The 12,270-nt window shown below is 38.6% G+C and overlaps 1 protein-coding gene across 7 annotated transcripts in view; it reads right to left on the bottom strand.

Annotated features, from left to right (window-relative positions):
• Phldb2 (pleckstrin homology like domain family B member 2) overlaps window positions 1–12,270 on the bottom strand; it is a 214,867-nt gene that overhangs the window by 24,553 nt on the left and 178,044 nt on the right. For 5 of the 7 annotated variants that reach the window (XM_028785211.1, XM_028785210.1, XM_028785216.1 and 2 more), the window contains 4 exons: window positions 8,606–8,761; window positions 7,528–7,638; window positions 3,947–4,036; window positions 554–697 (listed from right to left, as the gene is read on the bottom strand). In XM_028785211.1, the coding sequence (XP_028641044.1) occupies window positions 554–697; window positions 3,947–4,036; window positions 7,528–7,638; window positions 8,606–8,761 (501 nt within the window). The remainder of the gene's footprint in view (window positions 1–553; window positions 698–3,946; window positions 4,037–7,527; window positions 7,639–8,605; window positions 8,762–12,270) is intronic. The other 2 variants (XM_028785217.1, XM_028785215.1) reach the window with 2 other exon arrangements.

Below are 12,270 nucleotides of genomic sequence, written 5' to 3'. Positions count from 1 at the left end.
TACACCCGTATGAGATAAGAGGATGAACGAGACGGAGACAGGAAATCCATACTCTGATTGCTCTGACTTATTGTGTCCCAAATGCCGGGCACTATCTTTCCATTTAGCATCCTGTTAAGATCCCACACAGCAAGCAATGTGGTCAATAGAATACTTATAACTTCATGTCACTGGCTACTCCTAAGAATGCTTTAAAAAACAACATAAAAATTAAAGCATAATTCAATACTGCCAAGCAAAATAGACAACAAAACCCATCTGAGAAGGTGATTCAAACCACTGAGTTTGAAATCTAAGGAAACTAGGTTTGGTTAGAATACTAAGACATTGACCTGATTTGTTGGCAGTTATATTTAGTCTTCCACCATTTTATGGTTTCTAACATTTTTAGTGTAGAACGACTCCCCCATCCCTCATCCCAGTCTGGTCTAATTCATAAACTCAGCACCGTTCTGGCCCTCTGGAACACACACTCTGCTCATTTTCAGTGAACTGTGGGTTAATTTCTGACATGAGGGATAGCAGTGAATGAATGAAACACATGCCCACACACCTCTGAACTCTGGGGCTGGCTCACCGGCACAGCAGAGGCAGGCTCAGTGACAGCAGCGTCAGCATCAGCAGGGAACTGAGTGGAAGGGGATAGATTCGTGGAATTGCCACATGACTCATTAATCTCATTTACACTGATATAGCCCTAAAGGGAGGAATCCAGACGTTAAACACAAAGAAAGCAAAAGCCAAGGCATGCGAGAGTATTAATGTTCCAGGTACAATGAGTTAGCTGAACACAACACAGCCAGTTACCTGGGCACTACTCATTGTCTCATTAAGTGAATGGTAAGCAATGGAAATGGATTTGCAGTGCTCAATCTTGAAGAATGTCATTCCAAGTATTAAACATAATTTCTGGTGAAATCAAGATGACCATACAATAAATACCTAGAGGTCTCAGCATCATTCTCTCAATGGAATGGCATTATGTCTACACAGATATTGAACAATCAGATTCCCTTGAGACACTCACTCTCTGATTCAAGAGTCTTTTCCACAAAGATGTACAGTTTCCCTCTTCCGTCCTTTGAAACTAGTGTCTGAGCAAGTGGGCTGATGGGCAACTGGGTTTTGTACCACTAATAAAAATAACAATTTAGCTTCAATGGGATTTAGTTGTGAAGATTTCAGCCAAGAAACCATGAGGAGACTGTCTTTAGACTCAGGTGCATGTACATATACAGATCTCACGTAGAGTTACTGTCCTACGGTGCTACCATTTAAGGCAGTTTCCCCAACGCAAACTCTGTTGCTGGAACGGAGAACTTCTAGTTATGTTTGATCTCAGTAATTCAGTCCCAGCTGTGCCTTGAAGAAAATGCCCGTGACTCGAAATTTCTGAACAAAAACTCCTGAAAGTATCTTTGTGGAAAAAACACTTAGAATGATTTTCATGAAAACTAATTACACAAGTCATTCAAGATTTTTGCCACACCAATGAAATAACGTGGAGGAAAAACAAATAAAGCATATAGAATAACAGTTTTTTTGAAAGTGAAAGTAGATTCACTATGACTTTTGGCTTCAATTTTCAGACCATTTAATGATGGAAACACCATTAAGCTTTTCAAAAAGCGACTCCATGTAGCAAAATCACTAGGTTGGAAATGAAAGGTGTCATGGACAACCCTTCATTACAAGAAAGCAGAGAAAGCTAAGGCTGACTTTTATCAACAGAATGTTCTGCAGTCTTGCTCCGCAGAAAGTGACACAGATACTAGGCAGTGTTTTATGCAGTTCAACTGCAGAAAGGAAGGGATAAGAATTTAGCTGTCCAATTTAATTTTATCTGTGGCAATGGATCAGAAAGGAAATTAAAATCTTTGAGTTATTCTTCACTTGCTTAATAGAAAGCTTTAAAGTGAGGCCTCGAAATTGTCTTCTTCTGAGTCATAGGTTGTATTGTTTAATTGCTTCCAAAAGTTTTCTCTTTGTCAGGTGTGAGTGCTCTGTAAAGAATCTGGTTATAAATTGATCATTCTTCGGAAGAAAAGAGAAAAAGAAAAGAGAGAAAAAGAAGAAAGTAAGGCAGAAAGACTGGATACTAGAAAATCAACCATTTTATGAGTCAACTCTTCTTGTTACATGTTGAGAACATACAGATACTAGGCACATATGGTAGACACATGAAAATAGCCACAAAGCCAGTAGAGCCTTTAAAACCCAAGAGTTTAAAAAAAATAGATTACAGGACAGAGAGAAAGAGAAAGGACCAAAAGTCCATGAACTTCATTTGAATGTCACAGCCCGTCCCCCCCCCCCCCCAATTGTGTTCAGGGCCAACCACCAGGTTCCCTAGGTCCTACTCTGCTCTCATCTTCAGAAACATGAACAAGAAGCACTAGCTATTCCCCTCACCCTGAAGCTGGCAATATGGCATTATTCCTGTATGTGCCTTTGTCATCACTTTTGTGAAAATATTTAATCCAAATCTGGGGTTTCTACCTTGCATTTGGTCATTTTGTTCCTGGATAAAACACACACACACAACCTTTCTATTTACAATAAATCACGGACAGCACAAGAGCTGGGCAGATATCTACCCTCTATGCTATTAGGATCTACTTTCTTAATGATAACGCTGAATTAGTACTTACTATGTTTCACTTCACCATAAAATCTAATGAATACCAAGAGCTTTTAATTCTATTAGCAAAATGCATGCAAATCCAACCAACTTCCCATCTCAATGCCATTGCTGGCATCTAAGCTCCTAATCCAAACCCTAGTTTGCACTACTGTGGTCATTTCCAACCAGTGTCCCTGCATGTCCTCATACTTCCTGTGTGTGACCCAGTGTTTGCTGATTGTCCCACAGAAATCTTTAACGAATGGATATCAAATAATGTTAGCTCTCTACTTAAAACCACTTAGTGGCTTCCCGGAATGTATATACAAGCTGTATTTCATTAACACAGCTCACAAGGCCTACTTTACATCTCACTGATCTTAGCTTATGCCTGTAAGCTTCATTCATAACCACACTCACCTCACTGACCTTGCCGGTTATGTGGGTTATGTGTTCCCAATAATGGAAACTATGAAATGATATGACCTAAGAAAGCTGTTATAGAAATACTTTTAAAATGTTTCTGAGATATACACTTGGCCACTACTATTATTGTTCTGAAGATTTTATTTCAAATACCTGAACATACATGAATAAGCATGTGCAGGTACACACACACATACACAGACACACAAAACACATACAGAGTTTTTAACTATGAAATCCTCCCTCTGCTTTCTTTATGTAAACAACTTATAAACAAAAGTATTCAGAAGGTTAGGCAAATTTTTACGTAGCAACAAACCTTTTGCCTTAGTTTATAAGTCAATATAGAGTAAGTGACTTTCATATTGATATCACACATTTCCACAGCAGAAATGTTCTATCAGTGTAGTCCTGGGAGAGAATAATTGAGCAATAATTGCTGGGAGTGAGAGGATGATGGGTAAAGATTTTGTATGTCTAATGTAAACATGAGCTCCAAGTGAAGGGGAAAAGGAGATCAAAGGAAAAAAGCCAAACCATCTTCTCCAATTCTAGGAGGGCAATTTTATATTGCATATGACATGAGAAAAACAAAGAAAGAGGAAGGAGGAGGAAAGATGAAATAGGCAAGAGAATAATGCTAGACGCAAAGTCACAATGTCACTGTCAAGACAAGTAGTCTTGAAGCACATAAATTTGAACGTGTACTACATCCATGGTACAAAGATAATCCTTGGGTTCCTAGATGCACAAATAAGGACCAGAAGGACTTCTCAAGCATTATGAATTTTTGCAAGTCATTTAAGCTAAGGTTTTTATTACTGGACTTGGCACACTGAAGCAAGGTATATTTGATTTCCAAGTTGACAAGAGTGGGCATATAAAATCATGGCTTACCTCTTTCAGAGTATTGGGGTTAATAGGAAATCCTTTCCCACCAGTGAGGCTGGAGTACTTCTTTTCCAAATTACAAAGATTCTCTTTTTCCTAAAGAAATATACAACTTTTTAAGCTTGGAGTCAAGTTGGTAAATGACCTTGTATAAACATCAAAATCACAGATACCCCCATTTCTATTTCCTGTCCTCATACTCAGTAAAAGCTTGTCATTACTGATGACTCACCTACTATTAGCCGATATGATGCATCAGCAATTTTCAAACATATTTAATGAGGATAACCTTTTCTTCAAGATGAATTTTACAAAGTGACAGCAGTTTTAAGAAAAGGACAGGATGTTCTAAATGAAGCCGAGAATGGCAACAAGATCCAGGAATGGTGGCACAGGCCAGTAATTGCAGTACTTGGAATGTGGAGGCAGGGATGATCAGGAGTTCAAGGTTAACCTCAGCTACATAGTAACTTAGAAGCCAGCATGGGTTTCATGAGACTCTATGAAAACAAACAATAACAAACAGTAAAAAGAAGGTTCCATGACTCAGAGTCTTCTCAGCCGTAATCTTTTGTGTATTTTCTACACTCAAATCTTTATTCCCCTAAGTAGTGTATACTTCTGGTAATTTAATCTCATACTCCATTGCTCCATTTTTCCTGAAAACTTCTCAGTATTCTTTTTTTTTTTTTAATGTTTTGGTCCACAGTCCATTGTAGATTAATCAGCTATTAGACAACCTCCAGGAAAATAGTTATGGTGTATATTATTTACTATGATATAATTTACGTAACAATACAATTCAAGACTTTAGGTATCTAACAGATTATTTTTAAGAAATAGGAAAGCACTATAACCAATGTAATAAAGACCATTTCTATCACATTGGAAATATTCATGGCTCCTTCCATTCAACCATGAGCCCAATCGTCAAGCACTGTTCTAACTTTCTTACCTTGAACTAAGTTTTCTTCCTTCTCTAACATGATATAAATGGAGACATTCAATATGCACCATCTTGGGTTGGCTAGACAATGCCAGAGCTTAGAGAGTGAACGCCTACTTCATGTTGAGGAGTGTTAAAATATACACATGATATTTTGTTAATTCATGTTTCCCTTGATGGTTTTTTAGCTTGTGTTTAAAGGGGATGGTGGGGAGTTAATGTGCAAAAGCTACTTTAAGCAGTCTTATACATATCGTTGTTGATATCTGTCATAAAGACATGTTTCACTTCTCCTATGAAAATATCTATTAGGATTTTTGGGTCTAAGGTAGGTATACATTTAAAGCTATAAGATAAACTTTGTGGGAGCTCTCGGAAGGAGCTCTGCATTTCACGCTGAGACCAGCAAGGCATGGCTGCTTTAGCTGGTCCATACTTTCACCAGCAATTGAATTTTCCACGTTTTATAATAACGACTCTAACCATCTTAGGTGATGTGGAGTTACACTGCTGCTTTCATACTAACCTCAATCTCTCCTTCTCTGCCTCCTTCTATTATTATTATCATTATTATTTCATGTGCACGCACATGTGTATGTGTGTTTGTGTGCATGTGTGCACATGCGATGATTCACGGATGGAGGTCAGAAGACAGCTTTGTAGAGCCTGTTCTCCTCTACTATCTACTACATGGACATGAGGGATGGAACTCAGGTCACTTAGCTTGTTCGGCGAATGTCTGCACCAGCTCTGACATTTCCCTGTCCTTTTTAAAAGTTATTTTTCAGGCAGTATATGGCAGTGTATGTAGGATGGGTTGAAACTCAGTATGTGTTCCAGGGTGACTTTGAGTTCACAAGTCGCCTGCTTTAGTTTCCAAGTACACCACCATGTTTGCTCAGAACATTTTCATCAACCTCTCAGATCATATCCCAGTTTTGTGTGTAGCACTGTTTGAAATGCCTTATGTGACACACATTTTGTGTTTCATTCACATTTGCTTGACAACCAACGACATTATCACCAGTGTCTTAAAAACAAAAGTTATGGAATAGACCACAGCATCCTGCACTTGGGGGTATTTGACAACACTTTAGCATCATTCGGGAACCCTTTTAACAGCAAAGTCACCAGCATTATGCACAAAGAGAAACAAGGTGACAGCATATCATTGAACGTTAACTGAACCCTTGCTGAGCCTGAGAGCTGAAATAAGAGCAGAATATGGGTCAAGTTCAACTGGCAATGCACAAGATGAGCCAATTCCAAGTGTTTACTATTGGGTATGTTTGTGAAAGGGCTTCAAGTACATTTTAGCAAGAAGGACAAACCACAAATGTAGAATCCATGATTAAAGTGAATCGGCTTTAAATTTTAGCCAAAACTTGTCTCCCATGTCTACAATAGTGTCTGTTGGAATGTTGTTGGAGATTGAAAGTCATCTCTAGATCTATTATGGGGGAAAGAAAACTTTTACCACATATGAACCACAATTTTTATAATCAAATCGAATTTTATCTGTTTTCAACGTGGAAACATGTTGTCTGTGAGCTCCTTGGCTCATGAGTAAAAATCTACCATTTAGACATTTTTGATTTTGTTTTCCCGTTAAAATTTCAACAACTACTTAAAAATACATGTTGGTGTCCATGTAAGTTGTGCTTCTGAATATTGTGTACAATACAAAACTTGGCTAGAGGGAGCCCTGATGGCAACAGAGTTTCTCCCATAGAGCAGGGCGGGGTGAGGGGAATTACATTTCCATTCAGGGGTTTCTAGGATCTAAAGGAGGGAGAAGAGCTGCTGGGATTTGTGTATAGGCTGCAGAGGTCCTCGAGTGGTCTGATAACATTACAGAAAGGATGCAGTCCCTTTATCCTAAGCAAAAGTAGCTGAGAAGCGAATGCACACTTTTTTTGGTGGTACCATGGTCCACCTCACTCTGAACTCCACTCTGCCCCTGCTCCCTGCTCCAGGTCCATTGTATATTTCTGCTACCCTGTATCATCTTCCCAGATAGTGTCATGCCGTTAGTTTTGTTGTCTGATGTTTTATCCCTAAAATCATATCAGGGGGTATGTCCAAACTGGGGCTACCATTTGTTTTCAGTCTTTGACCTAGGAACAATTATAATGAGTGATTTAATTGAGACAGATAAGAACATGGGCCCATTGGAGGATGCTGGAGTTCTTCTAATCAAGGCACGTGGAGTATCTCCAGATTCAGCTAAATCAAACAAACTTCACCATGATATTTACGAGGAAGATCCCCACACAAACATTTGGAGTTGGAAACACTTGAACACTTAAGCCAAAGTATTCAACAGCAGGATAAAGAACAGTTTCTCTTAAATCTACCACAGATTGTTAGAATATCTTTAACTACTTGAAGAAAAGTGTGATTTTTTTTTCAGGAACTAAAAGAAAGTACAGATTTGTCACAGTTCATACTGTGGGTGTTGAAAGGGTATTAAGTAAACCTCAGTATCGGAGTTGTAGCTCGTCATCAGAGAGTACTGTGACCAATGTGGAATATTACATAAAAAGTGGCTACAAATGACATCCTCAGAGTACAAAGGCATAGCACTGCAAGAGGCAGCCTTCCCCAAGCTGGAAGCTGCTACTAAACAGGAAGTACTCACTCTTTGGAGCATCATTATTAGATTGTTCTTCTCTTTCACAAAGTGATCTTGTTCCCTCTGAGCCTGCTGAACGATGTGACTGGCTTGCTTTTTCAACGCAGAAATTTTTTCCTGGGAGACAAAAGTAATCACCGAGATGTACATCAGGCAATCAAAAGTTTGTCCTGGCCAAGGAAGAAATAGGTCTTTAGAACCTGAATGACCCGCCCACAGTTTAATTGGCAGTGCACCACCATGATCACCTATGGATAAGAAGCATTGACTTCTGACAGACCAAGCTCAACTCTTCTTGACTTATGGCCAATGCAGTTCACATGACTTGAAAAATTATTCTGAAAGGCTCAGAATTCAATAGGGAATCTTGTTTCAGAGCATCAGTTGATTTTTGTTGAACATGAGTTGATTTTTCTGAGCATGCTTGTAATAAAAAGAATAGAATTTTTTCATTAAGCCAGAAGTCACTTTCTCTGTCCTTCTTTCCATCAATTCTATCCCTCAGTTTTACCAAATTAGTACAGTGCTATAGGGTGTGATTATAAATTATGCAATAAATGTTAAATTCTGGGCTGGGCATCCAGGTGTTTGGAGCTAGGTGGGGTTCATAGTAAACTGGTCTGTTGCTAATGGTAACAGGTTCCCAGCATTGAGAATTATTAATCAACAGAAAGAAAAATACCTAAATAGATTTTGTTCATATAACTATTCTATATCTAGTTACTTCAACTGGCAGAGGAAGTGATTTGAAACAAATAGCTGATTGTCTATGACCTGTTTTTTTTTGTTATGTTTTGGTGTGTGTGTGTGTGTGTGTGTGTGTAATAAGGGGGGGTGTATTAGCCATAAATACCTCTGTAACATTACATTATAACAGCAACTGTACAATGTCTCAGGTTATATAGTGCAGTATACCCTTTGTCATTTGGTGCAGGCCAGATGTGTCATACACAAAAGAATATTCAGATACAGAGACAGACAGACCCCGCAGTTATATGAATGACTACATCAATGACGATGATTACTTTCCCACGGATAACAGTAACTTTTCATTTCCCACATCAAGCATCACCTGGCAAATTACCTTCCTAGCCACGATGTTCCGCTGGTATTCTGCCACCTCCCGCAGGAGCTGTTGAGTCAAGTTCTCCTTTTCCTCATCTAGACGGCTCTCATGCTCAAGCTGCTGGAATTCCAAGTCTTCAAAGTGTTTGCTCTCAACGTCCAACAGGTCAGCGTCCTGTGGAGAAGACAGAATGAAAAGGAAGCACACTCTGGGTTGCAGCCTTTTCAGTGTGAAGGAAAAACACTTAAACATACTCATGACAATACCAATGCCTGGTTCAGCATTGTGGGGGCTAGAATGAGGGGATGGCAGTAAACCTAGCTGCAGCTTAGAAGGGAAAGATCAGTTTGGGCTTTCTCTGTATATGCAAAAACTTTTGCCTTTTAAGCCAGTAGGTGGCTTCAAATGGAAAGTGAAATATAAAAATACTTTCACAGACAACCTAAATATTATTTGCAGATCAAATAGTCTCTTAAGAAAATTATTGTTTCTCATATTTTTTCATATGAAATATAATAAATAATAGATTAAAATAGCTTACAAGTTAGTCCTAAAGTATATCAGAGTTCCTTTGTGGGACACATGCACCCCAACTGCAGTAATACAATCCACTGGGGTATAAAGAGGAAACAGTAAACTTTCTTTATGTTTAGTGTTTTGGTGTTTATTTTTCTTTTAAATTTTGTTTTTATGATCTCTTCTTTTTTTCTTTCCTTGTTTTGCCTCTCTCTCTTTTTCCTCTTCTTCTTCCCTCTCCCCCTTCCATCTCCTCCCTCCCTCCCCACTCTCTTGGATAGGGTCTCTTTGTATAGCTCCAGTTCACCTGTAGCTCACCATCCTCCTGCCTCAACCTCCACAGTGCTGTGATTACAGGTATGTGCTACCTACTTCAATTCCTTCAATTGTTTTCTAGTGCACACACAAGGAGACAAATACATAGATAAGTTAAATATATATAATGCTATATAATGTTGAACAGCCATGCAATAAATGTTTATTTTATCTATTATGTTATATTATTGACTATATAGTATAGAGAAGGGATACATGCTCAAAAAACCAGCACCTGAACATGAACTCTGTTGAGGATGATGTTACTCTAGGTTCAGCAATTGGAACCAATGGAGTATTCTGGCAAGGAAAATTAACAACAAAATCCACACCTGCATGAAGCAGATAACAGGTGGGAAGCCTCTGATTGTTCTCTGATTTGCTTTGAATGCACAACTCCCTAAAAAAAAAAAGTAATTTGGAAGGCTGGAGAGATGGCTCAGAGATTAAGAGCTCATATGGCTCTTCCAGAGGTCTTGAATTTGGTTCCCAGCACCCATGTTGGGCAGCTCATAACTGCCTATAACTCCAACTTAGGATGGATCTAATACCCTGTTTTGGCATCTTAGTGCCTCTCTACACACATGCACATACCCACACTCAGACATGGACATAAATATCATTTTTTAAAAATACATCTTTTTAAAAAGGCATCTGGAGAGCAAGATTCTTTCACTGAACCTTTACGTATCTGATACAATTGTTCAAAAATCTATTTATTGCAAGAGTGGAGCAAAAGCTCTCACCAGGAACAGAGGGGGAATATGCAGTCTAGTTTATGTCAACATTACCCAAGCTAGAGTCATTGAGAGGAAGAAATCTCAATTGAGAAAATGCTTCCCTAAGATTGAGCTGTAGGCAGACCCTTAGGGCATGTTTTTAATTAGTCATCGAGGGAGTAGGGGACACCTTGGGATAGTGGTTCTGGGTTAGAGAGTAGGGAACACCCTGGGATGGTGGTTCTGGGTTCTATAAGAAAGCAGGCTGAGTAAGTCATAAAGAGAAGTAAGCAGTATGCCTCCAAGACCTCTTCATCAGTTCCCACCTCTAGGCTTCTGCCCTTTCTGAGCTCCTGCCTTGGTTCCCCTCAGTGGACTTTTTTGACTAGTGATATGCAAACCAAATAAACCCTTTTCCCCACATGTTGCTTTGGTCATGGTATTTCATTATAGCAATAGTAACTGTAACTAAGATAGCAATTCAAAAAGTTACAAACCACTACCTCATGAATAACCCTGACGACAGTTAAGGAAGGTCAAAAATGATGGAAATGAATAGATGTTCTTCAAACTCTGAAAGTTCTTCAAAACAAGAATGAATTCATTCACACATTGTCTTTGTGCTGGGGTTGGGATGCATTGTGTAAATTATTCATGAGTCCATTAAAAATATTCCTGTACTTTTGGAGCCATGGCCAGAAGTCCAAATGTGGTCTATGTTTAATAGTTTTAAATCATAACTTATAAATAATATTTGGCTAAAAGTGAAAGTCAGTTGGCTGCTGTGACTTTGCAGAGCCAAAATATTTAGGACATTCTTCGTTGCTGCTGTTCAATTCAATCAGTAAAGAGGGTTTAAAGTAAGTTGTATGTCGCTACATGATTTCTCCTTCTGGGTTTTATTCATTGATAAAGTATGATGTTTATTTTATTCAATTGGAATCTTTCTCTCTCTGCAATAAATTGTATTCTAGAGAAGAGTCACAGAAAACCTATTAGTTGCCATGAAATTTCAAATAAAACTGTACCAGTAAGGTTATTCTGCTGATGCACACTGGATTTATGGAAGCATAGCATAGGAAAAGCACAATTTGTAAAACATTCACATTGGGGTGTGGTGTCGCCAGCAATTGGGAGGCTGAGGTAGAATGATCTTGAGTTGTAAGACTCTGTCTTGGGAGGAGGGGTGTGTGAATGTGTGTGTGTGTGTGTGCATGTGTGTGTGTGTGTGTGTGTGTGTGAGAGAGAGAGAGAGAGAGAGAGAGAGAATCCATCTAGGACAAATTTTAAAAAGATGTTTTAAGATATTGTGAATATACATAATCATTAGTTTCTCTAGGGTATCTCAGATGTAAACTTCAGATAATATTTTCAGCTTATCAGAGATTTCTAAAGAAATCGCTTACTTATAGGGATTAAGAGGGAATTAAAATGTGTCTTCAACAAAATGTCTTCTTGAAATAATGTACTAGATGATAAACTTATTCATACAGGTACATATAATTAAGTTCTCAAGATCTTCCAATTAAGCCTAATTTGGGGTTAAAAAGAATTAAAACATAAAAGTTAAAGTCTCCACATTGGCTTGTGAATCATCTTTAAAGTGTGCGTATGGCTCACAGTGTACACAATGCTAGCCAGCTGCTTGCTCCATACCTGGTTAATACAAAGCACTCTGAGAGACAGCAACAAGGTCACCCATTGGTTTGTAGCAATTATTTAAACCACTGGATGAAAATATAAGCATACACGGTAGAAAAACTAACAGTGCAGCTAGGCCCAATACTCAGATTCTGTCAGGATGGCCATCTCCTCAGAAACTTAAGCCATCATCACACGTTTATATAAACATGAACAAAAAGCTATGAAGAGAGAAATAAAGCCTTTAAAAATTTAGATAATGCAATTTTGGGAAGGGAGTTTGAGACAGGCATAGTTTAACTGAGACAGAGGAACAGTCACAGATAGCTCTCAGTCAAGTATGTGAGATGAATGAAGAATGTAACAAAACTTTCACTCATTGATAGGACATCCCAGGATCACGTCCCTCTACTGTTTGGCAGGAGAAAGGACAACCAGAAGACAGTTGCAGCGGGAAAAATTGTGTGTCATTCCACTTTTTTCTCTTTCTTT

Source organism: Grammomys surdaster, unplaced genomic scaffold (assembly GCF_004785775.1).
Source record: "Grammomys surdaster isolate TR1022 unplaced genomic scaffold, NIH_TR_1.0 125167, whole genome shotgun sequence".
Taxonomy (NCBI): Eukaryota; Metazoa; Chordata; class Mammalia; order Rodentia; family Muridae; genus Grammomys; species Grammomys surdaster.
The sequence above is the reverse complement of the archived record's forward strand: the minus strand, read 5'-3'. Positions and strand labels throughout refer to the sequence as shown.